Source organism: Diadema setosum, chromosome 1 (genome assembly GCF_964275005.1).
Source record: "Diadema setosum chromosome 1, eeDiaSeto1, whole genome shotgun sequence".
Lineage (NCBI taxonomy): Eukaryota > Metazoa > Echinodermata > Echinoidea > Diadematoida > Diadematidae > Diadema > Diadema setosum.
Genome location: NC_092685.1, coordinates 29,004,267 through 29,021,839, shown reverse-complemented (window position 1 = coordinate 29,021,839; position 17,573 = coordinate 29,004,267). Strand labels below are relative to the sequence as shown.

The window sequence follows — 17,573 nt, the reverse complement described above, 5'->3', positions numbered from 1 at the left end:
GATAATAGTGTTTGCCTTTGGAGAGAAAATGTGTTGACTGTTTGTATTTCTAATCACGAAGATCATGTCTGGGGTAACACAATGACAAAATATGGCAGAGGGAGGAAGAACTCCATGCAGTCAGTCATGCTCGTAAATCAAGTTCGATTAGACTACATCTCAAGTAGTCAATCGTCTACTAGTTACGCTGAGAGGCGCGGTCATTGATGTGAGGTATTAATGACGGTAAAAGTCTAAAATGATCAAAGATCACATCTAACTCATAGTTAATGTTTTACTGTAGTTTAAATACGACGTTGTTACCACAGTGTGCAAGTTACGCTTTCCGTTGTTCTTGATTGGCTAATTTACGTAAACAACAACTCCCACATTTGCCTAGATGTCTTTCATATTGTCTTTAGTGCAGAAAAACCAAACAAACAAGCGAACTCACTAACAAAGAACAAAATTCAAGCAATCAATATCATTTTCGGTAGGTCATCTTTTATTTGAGGTACCTGATTGCCTTTCCATCTCATTAGAGACTATAAAGAGAAATTTCTGCTGTATTTGATATGAATAAATTCACTCAATGCCGCCCCTCCCCTCGAAAAAAAAAAAGAATGACCAAGAAAATAAGAAATAATGCAAGGAATAATATCGATTACATGGCTGACGTAAAAGGCGGTGACATTTACCGTATAAAAATCGAGATCATCTCAAGACGCCCGTTCTTCATTTGCATAATAACCCCACCGGCTATCATAATACTTCTATCTCTCTTTCTAACAATCTTATTTCGATATTTCCTTCTTTCCCGCTTGTATATTCAATATTCTATCGTGCCTAGTTCTCAATTGGTAACCTCTTTATGCGATAGTGACTATAGTTCAATAATTAATGAGGACAAACAGAAAACACGTGTCTCTGATTGGCGTGCATGATAAAAGGTAATAATCACTGAAGTTCCTTGAATAGTATACTCCACCCTACCCCAAAGAATTACCCCCTCCCCTTCCCCCCTCCCCCACAAAAAAAAAAAAAAAACGAAAAAAGCAAACAAACAAACAAACAATCGAAGAACGTCCCCTTGGAAACCCATAAATGGTGTCTGAAAGAAATAGACATTAGTGAAACCCTTTTTCATTTCTGTTTCATCAAATTTATCAGTTGATGAATATGCATTTCCGTGGATGTTAATGGGGAACACAGCAACAGAGGGTCGTACCATGTATTGCACACAGGATCTATGGCAAAGCCAAAGATATGAAATAAAAACGTAAAGTACCGTTAAAAAAAAAAAACGTTCCAAAGCGAGCAAATATACATCAACACGCATTATATCGCATTTTACACACGCATACACACACAAAGGCACGCAAACACACACACAACACACACACACACACACACAAACACTCGCACATGCACTCTTGAGAACACTCATATGTACCAAACATAAGACCGTACGGCACTCGTCGCACAGCGAGATTAGATCTTGAATAATTTATGGGGGGTATTTGCATACAGTAAGTGAATATATAACAGACAAGTACTGCTTATGGGTATCTTTCGCCGCGTGCGTTCTCCGGGAAAATAACTGGCGTGGAGCTATAGGTCGTGAAGAATCATAACGAGCGACTATTCCACCTTGCTCTCCACTGCGCTTTGTTAGTAGCTTCTTCTTGGTGTCTTCGAACTCACGTCACGTCCTACGATTTTAAAATGGTAAGTCTAGCGTTTCATTCCACATTTATTGTTTTATACCGTGATTTCAGTTATCTCCAATTGTATATCACATCATTGGTTTTTTTTTTTTTTCTATTCCAATAGTGCTGAAGCGTTAAAACTTTATCCGTTGAAATGATTCGGTTGCTATGCGCCAGTTGGTGTCTTTGCACTTGTCCGTCATGTGTGTGGTGGGTCTTTTCCCCCCATCTTTGCCAAGGATTTTTTTTTCACTAAATGCTGTTAAGTCATGCTACATGCCTTACAACAGAGACTGTAATTGCAAACAGAGAATATGACATCACAATAAGAAATGTCTTATTTAGGGAACATCCTCGGACGTATATACTTGATTCATTGATTGTGGCTGCAAGTTTCGACATGGACGGCACTCAATAAATTATGATCAATAACAACTTGCTGCGAGCGCATTGACTCCCCTTACCCGCGGAGGGAGTACTTGTTAATGATCACTTTCATCTCACCACTATGGGCTCAAACGTTTATCGTGTATTCATATGGTCGTAGGATGGTTATAATGAAAAGGTATAGAGTATCCGCCATGTAGAAGAATATTTCCTACACCTGAGTAGGTAACCGGCGAATCATTAAGCACGATATGATCATAATATCCACCCTCCTTGCCCACATCACAATTGTTTCAACACACGTTCTAGCACTAATGTCATGAAAGCATCCTCATTACAAGCTATTGATGTGCAGTGTAAAGGGTGTAAGCTGCATGGTCACCATGTTGCCTCAAAAAGTTCTTGGGTGTTTTTTTTTCTCCTTCAAAAGCATGTTGCTGTCCATGCCCTCCTAATCGATTCGTGGGGAGACATTGCACACACAAAGTGTGTAAATCCAATAGGTGTAATTGCTATTTTGTCTTCACGCCCACCCCGTTCTCTCTGCCACACACGCACTCGCAAAAATCAATACTCTTATATATTGCAGCTGCTCCCCGCCTGTTGCAGGTCCTGGTATTTGATATAGAAACCCCCAAACCAAATAAGTATTATTGATCTGGTTCGTGAGAATCAATGCTCCCGTTTCTTCTGCCACATACTCGTATATACAAATTTAATGCTCCCAGCATGTGCGCCAACTGCAGACGATACGATATCTATCTATACCTAAAATGTCTATCCACATTATCCCTTTCTTTAGTGTTTATATCTCTCTCTTTCTTTCTTTCTTTCTTTCTTTCCAACTCTTCACCCACGCCCACACATACATACATACGCACACACGCACATTCACACACACACACACACACACACACATGTATGTACATATGTATATATATATATATATATATATATATATATATATATATATATATACAATATACATAATACTTACATGAATGTTCAGAACAGAAAGAGACATACAGCGAACCTCATTTAGTGTATTTTGTATGATGTTCCACATTATTTTTGCTTAGATATAGCAAAACCTTAAGAGTGATGAATACCAACATGATAATGCTGTAAGGCTATTTCAATAGTATTGTTCTTTCGAAACAAAACTTAATGTACCTGTCAAAGGTGACAGATACCTGCTGATGCATCATCTAATATTATCTAGATGATTCTTTTACCAATTACAAAACCTTTCATCCTATGTCGTCATGACAGAAAAAAAAGAAATATCCCATCTTGTCACTTCTTCATCATAATAAGATTGTAATTACAATTATTTTGATGGTTTTAAAGGTGTTTGTCTTACATCATGGATGCACAAAGTCTTCTGTGTTTATAATGGCTATTATAGTCAGCAACCACAGTGTCGTATCCCATGCATTTGCCCTTGTGTATTTTTCGTGTTGCCATCGATTAGAAGTCATTGCCAAATTACGGGAAGTGCTCCTACAGTCTAGGGAAGAATGACACTCATAGAAACTGTGATGTGGAGTTGTACGGTATAATAGTATATGAGATGACTCGGTGACGAGCTACAATACTGTTATGGCCTATAGCGGTATACTATAGTGGTAGTGTGATAAGCAATGCGAGCAGAGCCATTTCGATATGCACGTCTTAGATTCATATTTCATCAACTTCTGTGCACTTTTGTAGATGCCGAGGTCATGATACTGTGTTAGCTCTGCGTTTGTAAAGGCGTATATGGAAACGAATATGACACGCTTCGATAGCGCTCTTATTGATTAGCTGGTTCAAAATGAGATCTATAAATCATGAGGTGATTGTTAAAGGGAGTACCGCTCTAGGCGATGTAAAGAAAAAACCCCGACTTTGATACAAGCAGTTACATTACCTGTAAATTTCCAGTATTACAGAGAGGAGGGGGTTGGGAAGACACCCAGGGGGGAGAGAAAGGGAGATACAAAAATACTTAATCGGTCATGTTTCTGCACCCTGCCGGGAGGAGGGGGGCATTTCATCGACCGTTTTGTCAGATATATATATATATTTTTTTTTCTGACAAATTTATTTTGCTCTCAGCCGATCAGATGCAAGGAATTCAGTACCTTAAAACAGATATAAAATGCTTGATGGAATGCACCCCCTGGTCTCATGAATTTACCATATATTATACTTCAGACACTCGTGACACTGTTATTCAGAGAGTGACTAATGTCACAGTAGGGCGTGGTCTGTGTGATTATGTACGGATAAACAACAGAAGTCATTTTCCATCGTAATATCGACACACTGTCTTTGCTCTTTAGGCTTCCTGGGCCAAACCCTAAAACTACGCGAGTCCAGAACAATAAACTGGGATTGATGTTCTTTTATCGGTCCAAATAGTGAAGAGAAAAAAAGTTTTGGTCCACTGATACTTTTAAAAACAGCTGAAAGTCTTTGATTTAGAGAAATCTTCACTTTGAACAAACAATGGAAATGAGCCAACTGTCATTCCTATCCAACATGATCATAAGCTATAGCGAGAAATGACCAGCACTATTATTCGCCGTGTGTTAAGCTTTACACAGAAACACGTGTTCTACGGATTAGAGGCGAGATTACAGAGTGCAACCTTTTCTCGATTTGGAAGTATGGATTGAAAAGCTATGAATGTAAGAATAATGAAGAAGTAAGAGAAATATTCACCATGGGAATGTGATGCGCTCTGAGGTACAAACTGCGTAAACGGTATGAACAGAGAGAATGAGAATGAGAAAGAATGAGACATACCGAGGAAACCAAAAGTAAACTTTTTATAGCTTTTTCAAAGACATGAAATCTATACAACTGTGGGTAAGTCATGCATATAAAATGTTACTTTCACATAAAGACACATACAGCGATATATTTACAATACCTCGGAGGAAATGCAATGTAGCATATCTCTGCATATAATCTGTAAAAGAGGAATTTACGCCTGTAACCATGCATGATACACTTTCATCCCGTCAAAAATTACAAGAATTGCGCGACATCAACATCAACATTAACATCAACATCACTCAACATCGTTTAATTCCTCCATGATTTTTCTTCATGGAGCATTGAGCCAGTGTTCTTTGGCTTCCTTGCACACTCACTCCTCGAACAGCCAACTCCAATGGGCTTGTCCCGGATTTAGAATAAGAAAAGAAGGCTCTCCCGAGCGCATCGATTCTGCTCCTATTTTCCTCTCGATTTGCCGGAGGCGGCATTTCAAATGGCAGGTGAAGGTGGACGTGGTTTTGTCATGCAATGCACATGTTATTCAACACCCATCATTGGAACTCGGAGGTAAAGATCGGGCGAGAGCTTCAAAAAACAGAGAGAACACAGAAAAATGCGCATTGTTCGAGTCTTATCGTTTACCCCAGCTCTACACGTGAAAAAGACTGCTCAAGAAACTATCTCTAGAAGAGTAAATGTAAAGAGACAATAGTTATAAGTATTTGAGTGTCTCTTTTGGACGAGAGTCATCTGCCCCCCCCCCCCACCCCATTTCTCTCTCGCTCCTTTGTGTGTATTGATTTTAATGCTCATAAAATCTTCGTTTTCTTTTCCGTTCTTTATCTTTTTTTTTTCCATTTCCTTTCTTCCTACAGGCAGATCAGCTTACAGAAGAACAAATTGCCGGTAAGTCATCCCCTGCTACAAGGCTCTCAACCTTTGTTCAGACACGTTAAAGATGAACTAGATTATTAGATACCATGCGATCGCCATCATTACCAGTATTTCATCCTCCCTATATCATTCTTAATGCTGCAATGACAACGTTGTAATTCAACAACTTCAAACGTAGACATGTATAGATCACTGATCACGGCTAAGTAACGAGGCTACCATGGTGAAAAATCCTCAATACTTGCCCTTCGTGTGTAGTGAAATTTCCAAAGGTTGGTGGCGAAAATGATCATGAAATTATCATCATGAATCATGGCTGTATGCAAGGTTGCGAATATTGGCTATTATATACCAAAATGTGCTAACTGGAGTAACCCTAATGTGATTTTGGAAGTAGATGGGAATAGATAAAAAACAAAAAGAGCACAGACTTAGGATGGAATCAAAGAAAATATCATGTATATGGCACAGCTGAATCGCTCACGTGATGTCAAACTACACATCAAATTTCGAACATGGATGGGAAGGGCCAAATTCGGTGGTGGTATTTTTTTTGTTGTTGTTTAATGGGGGGGGGGGGGTGTTTTTAAGCATTTCCTTATGACTGAACATCAAGGTCACATAATATCACAATCACATGGTGATGACTTATAACTTTTTGACGACTCTTTGCTCTTTCCTTTTCTTTCGACCATGACCTCTTCTTGAATTGGCGCCTAGCTCCCTTACCAATCTCTTCAGAAGCTAACGTCGCACAACGCTATAAGGGGGGGGGGGGGGTGGCATAAGCCTGACGACATGAAGATAACAGATTGAGAGGAAAATCCGCATGTAAAGGTTGATTCCCTGTGACGTCATGTTCACAAACGCCGACTCCACCGAGTTAATGCATAACGCATTAGCGGCTTTAAAGATCGTATCATCGCTGATAATGAGTGGAATAAATAAACAGTATTAGTGCAGGTCGCGCACGCCCCGCGCGCGTTTGTCAATCAGAGGCAAAGCGGCCACTGCTAGAGACTGCGTAAAATATACAGAACGTCTTATACAGTGCCAAGTGATTTGATTGGCTGCGTCGTGTACGCTGCCAATGTCCCTTATTTGTTTTATGCACATTTAAGTCTAAGCAATTCACTTGTCCAATTTGAATACATATAGTAACTCGATCTCCACTCTCCATTGTGCGCAAAGATGCAAAATGTTAATTCTTTGAACCGTTTAAACAGTATAAGGAGAGACACAGAGTTAAATGAAATCAAGGAAGCGAAGCAATGAAATGTATTGCCGAAGAAGTCAAGAAGAGAAGCTTCCCTATTTCTGCTCTGAATGGTTTTCTTTTCTCGTTCTCTTCTCTCTCTCTCTCTTATAAGTAAAAACACCCATGCGCTAAAAGGACACACACACTGACACAAATGTTAATGCCCTGATCATGAATTTCTATTATGTGAGTCCATGATACTATGATTGATCGCTACACTATAAAGAGACATCACTCTTTGACATTATTGGGGTTAACCACCGTCGTACATGCATGGCGTCGTCGGCGCGTTGTATTGCATGTCAGGGTTTGTTCAAGGAATTGCATTCTAGTCTTATCGAATTAGCATACCGGGTATCGCAGAACAAATAGTTGGCTCGACATGACTGTTGTGTAAGGGGTGTGGCGCCAAGATATTGTGTTCAGAACTTATATCAGTGTGTGTGTGTGTGTGTGTGTGTGTGTGTGTGTGTGTATGAGTGTGTGTCTGTGTCTGTGTAAACTCTGTGTGTGTGCGTGTGTGTGTTTACAATCCCATCTTCTTCTCCACCTTTAAAATGGTTTCGTTATCGACTCCGTTATCATGGCACAGAAGTCTTTGACATTACAAACATTCATCTCATTGCATTTTGGCCTTTGCCCCGGAAAGAAACCTGCTGTTAGTCTCTTTCACTTTAGCCATGATACCCTTGCTCAGACGCAGTGTGTGAGTTATTATGTAATTTACTTTCTTGGAAGTTGCGAGTATCATGTGAGATTCAACTGATAAAATCCTTGTGTATGCCAATTGTTCACGAAATTATGTGAATGAACTCTATTTATGGCAGTGAAGTTGCAATAATACCACTGATCAGAGCAATGTTTTCAAACAACAGAAGCACAGTCACATCAGTAGTTCAATATAAGTCCCCATATCATGACCACCTCAAAATATCAACACTTGAGATTTTAGGTTCATTTACATTTATATCCACTTTACTTATAAAAATGACACAAAATGTACACATTGAAGTTTTAAACATAACTGGCATTTACACATAATAAAAAAAAAAAAGTTATCACAGGTTGATAACAAGTAAAGATTACCTGTTTTGGAGTGGGCAGATATAAACTGATTTATACAATCTTAAGGTATTATAGAGTTTTTAATCATGACCTAAAATTTGGGGAAACAGAAAATAGTGTGTGTGTGTGTGTGTATATATATATGTATATATATATATATATATATATATATATATATATATATATATATATATATATGCAATTTACAGAATTTTAGTAAGTTCAGTAGGAGAAACCTACTGAAAATCTGACAAGCTTGTATGGAATACTAGTAGGTCCCTCGAGGGAGAGAGAGAAAAAAAATCGGAGGTAGACGGTGCTCTGCGAAAGAAATTTAGATTGTTTATCCTTAACTTTGTATGCAAAGGTTCACATTAAAAAAAAAGGTCATGTACAATGTACATTTGCATAGCGCGTGAGTCAACATTACACTAAAGCTACCCGTGGTGTCCAGCAATGAATAATGGAAGTGCTCTTTATTCTCATAAATGTATTTTTTTTTTCACTCGAAGTCTAAAGCATTTTTTGTTCATCAGAGCCAGTAATCGGTGCATTATATAGAATTTACATCATGAACGTACCAATTTAACCCGTGGGATCTATTTACAACCACATGAATGTTCATTTTACGCTACAAGTATGGGACTTTTTTCCACCCACAAAGATTAAAAAACAATTGTATGCCTCTGTCTTTGTCAAGGCGTACGGAGTGAAGTGAAAACACTTGACATCAAATTTCTTGCCCTCTAATCAAGGTCATCTCTCTTTCTCTCTCACACACACACTCTCTCTTCCTCAATCTTACATTTGAATCAAAGATGTCGACATGCTTTTGTTGATAATTATTATACAGTACCAGATTATAGAGAAGATTCATAAAGTCAACGTTTTAAGGGAACGAGGTAAGATAGTGGTTGGGGGCACGTACTTGTTAACGGTTTGTTGTGCCGATGCATGAAATTCTTCTTTTCTATTACGGTTAAACTTCTTTCTACATTTACCTAAGAAAATATCAAATTTCACGGATATGCTTGTGCTTTTTTAATTTCCTATAATGTCGGATTTACATGGAAATTAAAATCAAGCATTATCTAAATCATTTCCCTACAAGTGTCAAATATCAACCGAAAGAGAAGTCCTCATACGTATGAATCTCGGACTTGCCTTTATCCTACGATGGGGCCGATTGTTTTAGTGACTTCTGAGAAAACAGATATTTTGCTACAATAGTGTAGCATAGTAGCACATTATATGGATTTCCCATTATCTTAATGAACAACAATAAAACAGAACAGGATTATGCTACACTGATCACACAACGATACATGAAAATTGAATTCAGTTTACTTTACTCAAATGTTTATTCGATATTGTAGCACGGTCCTTTTTTTGTCCCATTCTCACCAGAATTTAAGGAGGCTTTCTCCCTCTTCGACAAGGATGGTGACGGCACGATTACCACCAAGGAGCTGGGAACTGTGATGCGATCTCTGGGTCAGAACCCCACCGAGGCCGAGCTCCAGGACATGATCAACGAAGTCGACGCCGATGGTAAGATTGTCATCGCTACACTTAAATCAAACCTCTTTAATTTGTTAGAATTTATCATTATACGTGGATGAGACGTTCAAATCGAATCCACTTCAAACGAAACTTTTCTAGTCTACGGCCTAACGCTCATAGGATATTGCGTTACATGCAAAAATGAATGCAACCGTGTTCCAAATGCTTTAAAAGTATCCACTTGCGTGGTAAATGTAAATGCAAATGTAAATGTAAATGTAAATGTAAATGTAAATGCAAACACAAATGTAAAGGCAAATGTAAATACAGATGTGAAGGTAAAGATATATGTAAATGTAAATACAGAGGTAAATGTAAATATATATGTAGATGTATATGTCAATGTAAAATTGAATGTAAATGTAAAATTGAATGTAAATGTAAATATAAATGCAAATGTAGATGTAGATATAAACGTAAATTCAAATGTAAATGTAAACGTAATGGCGCTGGCCATGATCTAACATTTCATTAATTTCAGCTCAGTATCATAATCCTATAGCAATTTCTCTTGTGATTGTGGCATTCAGTCGAGTTGCCTCCCCCCCCCCCCCAACGTACAGTAACATCAAGCTATATTTCATATGATGAAAAGATAGAGGGAAATATACAAAAAGAAGCTATGCTTGCTGTACTCACACTCCCGACTATACAGAGATAATTCCGGTGTGAAACAGAAAGATAAACATAGTAGAGAGAGAGAGACACAGAGAAAGAGACAAGGAAAGAAAGAGAGAGAATGGAGGCACTGCACGCCTCATAGATGACGGCAATCAAATTTTACAGTCTTAAGTGATGATATCTCAACTTCATAATTATTGAGATTTTTTGTTTGCACTTCTACGATGTTGAAAACGACCGACTCTTTTTGTTTTCGGCAAGACAATGTGATGTTCGTTCACTCGTGTCTTGATATTAGTCACGGGATCCGGCCGTGAAGCTCGGGTTGACAAAAGAAGAAGAAGAAGAAGAAGAAGAAGAAGAAGAAGAAGAAGAAGAGAGAGAGAGAGAGAGAGAGATTGGAATTGGGAAGACATAATACCGGCATTACCTGGGGAGAAGAGAGAAGGGAGAAGGGGGGGGGGGTGGTCTGTTGGCTGGCATCCAAAGTGCAAAGTCACTTGGCACCGTAATACCGGTATCAAAACTTGTGTTGATCAGTCACTGGCTGTGCTTCTTTCCGTAATGCGTAGGAATTCTCATGACGTTTCTTCAGACCCCCTGTCGAGCACATAATGATTCCTGATACATAGTGCTTCAGTGTTACATCTGACAGTTCGTTTCATCCCTCGCGACTTTCTCGTGTCTTACTTTTTTTTTAAGTATTGACCCCCCCCCCCCCCCCCCTCTCGACAGAATGTCACAGCTACTCCTTGGGAGATCTCATTAACTCGAGAACATCCCTTCAGCAGGCCATACATCACTTTAACGAGGGAATAAATCCAATCAGCTTCTTCGTATGGTAGTTGGTCTTCCACATAAAAGCCTCCTGGCGTGCATTCTCGCAAGTCCCGATTGCAGAGCAATTAATTCGTTTATGTCCCGCCACTCTAAGCCACAATTGATTGGACATTGTATAATTATCATCTCACTCGTGCGCTATAAATCACCGTCAGCATCGTCAGTTGCGTCAATCTTCTTTCGGTACTGAATATATTCTGATCCCTAAAAGCTTTGCCTCTCGAATAATTCATTCTAATTAGATAATTAGGCCTAAAACTTTAATAGATTGTGTGTACACACATACCTTGTATAATATAAGCAATAGAACTGCGTTTTGAAACGAGAACACATAATGCAGAAGGCATGAAAAAAAAATGTTGCTAGTATAATATTTCAAACCAACACTGATCAACTTGCAAGTTCAAACCTCACGGAAAGACGAAAGTTTACAAATGGGCATTTGAGAATAGAAGCTTACCTGAGACTCTGGTGACTTTTTCGTTCAAAACTTTTATCTTCACATGTCATCTACGACGTAAGAGAAGAAATCTTGCTGGGTTTTTTTTTTTCCTTGTAATCTTCAGTGACCTCTGGTATGTCGGTTTGAATGAAGAGGTAAAAATTATTATGATCTGCAGATGTCCGCTTCGGCAAACAGTACCTCCTTCCTCCAAGTAAAACCAAAGTCTGGATAAATATTTAAACTCCTGCTGGAAACATGCATTCGCGCCTTTTATTCTGTGGAATTGGTCGACTCAACTTGCCCCAATTCTTAAAGAATATTCGATAAATCTGGAGGGGAAAAAGACTTCCAGAGTAGGTTCATTGAAATAATGTCGTGCCGTTGTCGCTATGCTAAAGTTAAAGTGATGCTAAAGTTAAAGTGAACTTCTTGTCACAGTATTTCTAGCATAATGTTGTACTTTTGTAACGTGCTGTGTTTGCCATAAAGCAATTAGATTTCCTCGGTTGTCAATATGCAGCCAATGGAGGTATATAGGACTCATCGTAGCTCAGAATAAGGAATTTGTTCACTAATGGAAAAAAATGAGCGTGGTTTTAAATTAACGTGCAATATCTACGTAGATATATTGGTTGATTTAGATGATGACGAAAGTGCATCATGGAGACAGATAAATTAAAAAGAATCTAAGGAAAACAATCTATTTTTTTTTTTAATGATCAACTTAGAAGAGTATTTCGTCAAGGATTTGACAAGTGCTCTTCTGTTTTCCATCAAGTTCACCCGCAACTTTACTCATCATTTCTTCAACACTTACAAGTTTGGGGAACAATTTAGCACTTGCACCAGAGGGCTACAATGATTTCTTTCAGCCGTCTTTTTCCTTGTGTGAATCTTATCAAAACAGGAAATGGAACTATCGACTTCCCAGAATTCCTCACAATGATGGCGAGAAAGATGAAGGAGACGGACAGCGAAGAGGAGATCAGGGAAGCCTTCAGAGTGTTCGATAAGGACGGTAATGGCTACATCAGGTAAGCAAAGCAAAATACCTCCAAACTCAATTTCTCTATCAATTTGCCTCTTTTTTCTCCTCTGTGTGTGTGTGTGTGTGTGTGTTCTCCTCTCCCTCTCCCTTTCTCTCTCAGACATACACTCTCTCACTCACTTCTATACCTGTTTATTCACGTGATAACACTGTGTTATGAAAATCAATCTCGTTTGTTTAAAACTCCTCCCCTCGTATATTACACCATATTGCTATGACTGCAATATCACAATAAATCATCTATAAACCGCATTCGTTGCTGAATGATACTTATCGTGATGATTGTCATACATTATTATGACAAAGCGCCCTCTTCCTGTTTTTTTACTTTAGTGCAGCTGAACTGCGTCACGTAATGACGAATCTTGGCGAGAAGTTGACGGACGAGGAGGTCGACGAAATGATCAGGGAAGCCGACATCGATGGTGACGGACAGGTCAATTACGAAGGTAAGAAAACGCATGGGCGGCAACGGTGTCATAACCTTTTGTCTCCTCTATGTTTTCCTGATTACAACTCGCACCTGATCTGATGGCTGTAGAAGAATTTTCTTAAACTTTGCGAGACTATTCAAATAAATTTCATTTTCAAATCTTATGCGAATCACAATCGCAGCGAATTTTGCTCTATAAAGTGCTGATATTAAGATAATTTCTCTTTGCCGGGTACTCTCCCTCATAAGCGCTGTTAAATGGCCATACTCCACTCCTTAGGGTGACCATGTAAATTTCTGTACGTACGTGTTTTTGTTTTTTTATCTTGTCAGTTGTGTTATTTATGTACCATTTGATAAACGCAAGATTGACTTTGATTTTCAATAGCCTCGCGGGGAATGTATTATTAAAGGATTAAAGAAAGCAAAAAGGATAAAGACATGATAGTTGGCATGATTTCAAGAAGACCATAAATTTATACAATACTGCAGACAAGGTGTATACACTGGTACAGGTGGGAAGTCGTACAGGAATAATTACCTAGAGAAAGGGAGGGAATGAGACAAAAAAAGGGAGAAAAAAGATCGAGAGCAAATAAGCAACGTGACGTAACGGAAGGAAATCAAGGAGGAGGGGGAAAGTTCCACAGAGAAACTGATCGAGTCTTGCCGAAGAGACCCTTGCCCCCCAATTAATGTAGAAGAATGGCGTCGCCCAAGAGCTCTTGACTTGCCCTCTGCCTAATGTATGCGGCGCCACCGCGTACCACCCAGCGTCATTACAGCGATCTTTTTCACCTCTCCGCTCTATACCGTTCTTTGCCCTACTTTTCCTTATCGGTGACGAGAGAAATGAAAGAGTGTTTGTGTTTATGTCTGTAGTTGACGTCAATGACAATGAATTTAGAAGTAAGCATAAACTTTGGAATGATATTTCTCATAAAGAAATTTGAATTTTCGCTTACACACACTCGCGCGCGCGGGCGCACACACACAAACACACACGCACTTTGCTGCATTCAAATTCCTTAATAGAATGTGATGTCTGTGCGTGTTTTACCGTCCTCACCAAAGGAATTCATCATTCTCTTTCAATTCTTTTGTTTTATTTTCGTTCTTTTTTGTTCTATGTGTGAGTATACAGTGTTTTCATATTTCAAAAAAAAAAATCTAGTTATTTTTTATTCGTGCTCTGCTACTCTCTGATGTTTTTACGTATCATATTCAAGTCTTGTTACATTCTCTCTGTCCTATGTTCACGCTGTAAAATGTTGTATTCTTCAGGTATTTTTCAATTGCAAAATACGGCAGGAATGACTACTGTTGGATTTACATTGCGAACAACCGTATTTAGAAAATTGTGGGTAAGACAAGGAAATGAATTCACTTCTTTGCAAGGGCTATATCTTAACCGACAAAGTACCAGGGCACTTGTCAATGCTGTAAAACCAAACACTCAATTTTCAATGTTAGGATTTCTGTATTTTGATTGAGACACAGCTAGGTTAAAAAGTCTTATCATAATGATTTGGTATCAGAATAACTTGAAGCCCAAAACGCTGCTTTTCTGATCACCAATGATTATTCTTGAATTTAGAAATGACATGAGATATACATACCCAAGACTAAAATGTGCCTTTTCTTCTTTTCTGGGTTAATAATTCTGCAGAGTTCGTCACAATGATGACCTCAAAGTGAGTCCCGTCACCTTTTGACGTCACATCCGGCCGTTTGCCATCCACCGTTTCTACATTCGTCAGTGGAATAGCAGCTGTGATTTTTCTGGGACATGATTTCTGCCAGGGGCTTAATTTCACGTTCAGACTACCAATAAGCCACCGGACGTAACAGACAGGACACTTTTTATTTTTCAAGTAATCTACACTTTCCATTGCGATGGATATCAGTCCGACGTGCATTGAGATCCGGAAGTAAAGACAATCATACAGAATTTTGTGGATATCGGGAGTTTCTGATGTGAACAGCGTATGAGACATCCGTGCTGGCCCTGAGCAGAATCTGTGTATAAAAGGCATACGACCGCGTTCACACTCCTGTGGATAATGTGGTGAAAGTGACAAAGATATACAGAGAGACTCTTGTACAATGTAAAGTTGTGTTTATTTTCTTCTCTCTCTCTTTCTCAATCTTTTCTTATCAATATCTTATAGTGACAATGATGGCACTAGATATCCATTTCTTTAATCTTCAAAGTTTGATTTTCCATGATTCTTATCTTTAAATAGGGTAGATCATTGTTTATCGTGGTCGTGACACTTCTTTAGAGTTGCCAATAATTAAGAAATGAATCAATGTTGCCTAACTACGCCATTTTGATTGTAGGTTTTAGCTCGAAATTTACGAAAATATTCGATATTTGCTTGTTTGGGTAGCCTCTTTGGAAAAAAAAGCAATTATCTTGACCTTTGGTCAAACGTTACTTCAATGAATTTGAATTAATATAAGATTCTCCTTTGGTGTGCGAAATGCTTCGCTTCACCGTTCATAACAGTTGGAGCTTTTTTTTAACTCTCTTCAACTATTAATTCTGGAAATTGAAATTTAAAAAAAAAAAGTCGGACAGTTGTTGTAACAAATTTCGCTTGTTTGTTTGATTGGAGTAATTTCCTCATGTTTGGTTCAATTCCATTCTTGTTCGTCTTTCAGTATCTGGGTAGACTTGAACATGTTCCTCTCTTTATCACATTCGAGACTGCATTCTGTGTTTTTATCTTCTCTCCCGCAGAGAAAAATTACTCACCAGAAGATTAGATCGGATAAGATTTCATTTTCAAGACAATGTTGATGTACATAGTTTTTTTGTTTCCACGGTACGTTTGTTCTCTCAACTGTGTATATAACTCACTTTGTATAAAGTTAAAAGAGGAGAAGAGAGTCTGTGAATCTTTTTCAGTGTGATTTCTGAGTATATGGCGTACGAGTTAAATTGGCTGAAGTGAGTTTTCCATGATTGCGATGGCGAGCTGGAACCCAGAAGATCATCTAAACTCTTTTTTTTTTGGGGGGGGGGGAATGGGCGTTTCAAATACTGTTGTAGATGATACACACACAAATACACACACATACACAAACAATATGGGTGCATGCAATTATCCCGAGGTTCTTGAAAATGTTTAGAATTAACTTAAAAAAAAAGAATAAATAATGGCTTTCTGTGGATGACCAGTCTGGGTGTGAATGTATGTGTGTATATGCATTTTATGAATGTGTGTATATCCGTATATATGTGTGTATGTATGTATGTTGATTGTATGTATATGCAGATATGTATGTTGGTAGGTATGCATATGTTATGAATAAGGGCGTTTGTGTATGTGTGTGTGTGTTTGTATGTGTGTAAACCTTGAACCTTTCTAGCAAGACTTTTTAGTTTTTGTCTAATTTTTAATTCTACTTTTTTTCACGTAAAATTTTACGCGAATTTTATCGCATTTGTTTTCTGCGGCAGCTATAGATGAGCAATCCAATATACCAGATAGTCCTATTAATGTAGCTGATTTAACGTTTTAAAATGAGTTAAATATACACAAAATATATTTTTTGTGTATATTATGTATTTACATGAATATAAATACATTACCTTGTGCGGACCTACGTCTAAGGTAACGACTAAGCAACATGTAGTGGCATAACTAGGCAACATGTAGTGATATAACGTCACGTATTGGTTGAACACGTAAAAGTATAGTATTATTTCTAATATAAAAGTGCTACTCTACACGGTTTTCTTTTTCCCGAGGCTATACTCTAAGAGCAAAAGAAAAAAAAATCCACAATCACTTGACTGAAACATTTAAGATGAGGGATTTTGGCACAATCAATTCTGTAACTTACAGACTAGAGAACACGCGTGTCACGCGAAACAATCAGAGCAGTATAATGCTACCACATAATTAATCAATTGCATTTGAATTGTTAGATTTGTTAGTAATAACGGTATTGAGTAGGAACGGTTATCACACACAAAAAGCTAACAACAACGACGATAATAACAACAACAACAGCAACAACAGCAAAATAAAACAAAACCGTGAATGAGCTTACGGTTCAGTTCAGGTACAATCAAATTTCTAGAAAAAATAAAACTGAAGAAAAAGGAATCTAGCTGGTCTTGATATAAAATCGGACATCCTGGTAGCAGTAATACATTAAATACATATCAAAATTAAAGGCAAGTAAGAGAGTGAGTATAGGGTTACTGTTTCGAATGTGTGATAACTTCTTGTGCATGTATGTGGTGCTTTAATATTTTCTGTTCAACCCCCCCCCCCAAAAAAAAAAAAAGAAGAAGAAGAAGAAGAATAGACTGACTGGCCACTCGATACGAGTCCACGTCGCCGTTTTATAGCCACTTGATGATCTTGGTTACACCGTTGCTTTCGATATATCGTGTAACTCCCCACGTTTGAATGTATGGTTGGACCTGTTCCCAAGCAACGTGGTAAAAGTCATGACGACAATGGAAGAATGCGTGAGCGTGACGCGACGGCTCCCCAGGCAAAGTGGTCGTTGGAAGCGAAAATTCTTTCGAGACGGGACTA

The 17,573-nt window shown here is 38.3% G+C and overlaps 1 protein-coding gene across 2 annotated transcripts; it reads left to right on the top strand.

The window, feature by feature from the left end:
- Positions 1 to 1,563: 1,563 nt before the first annotated feature.
- LOC140229345 (calmodulin) lies at positions 1,564 to 15,831 on the top strand. 2 transcript variants are annotated; one of them, XM_072309640.1, is made up of 6 exons: positions 1,564 to 1,707; positions 5,720 to 5,750; positions 9,469 to 9,612; positions 12,438 to 12,564; positions 12,912 to 13,027; positions 14,681 to 15,831. In XM_072309640.1, the coding sequence occupies exons 1-6, from the start codon at positions 1,705 to 1,707 to the stop codon at positions 14,707 to 14,709; spliced, it is 450 nt and encodes a 149-aa protein (XP_072165741.1). In that variant the 5' UTR covers positions 1,564 to 1,704; the 3' UTR covers positions 14,710 to 15,831. The 2 variants fall into 2 exon arrangements, with proteins under 2 accessions (XP_072165741.1, XP_072165733.1); XM_072309632.1 differs by lacking the exon at positions 1,564 to 1,707 and adding an exon at positions 5,364 to 5,411.
- Positions 15,832 to 17,573: the final 1,742 nt, after the last annotated feature.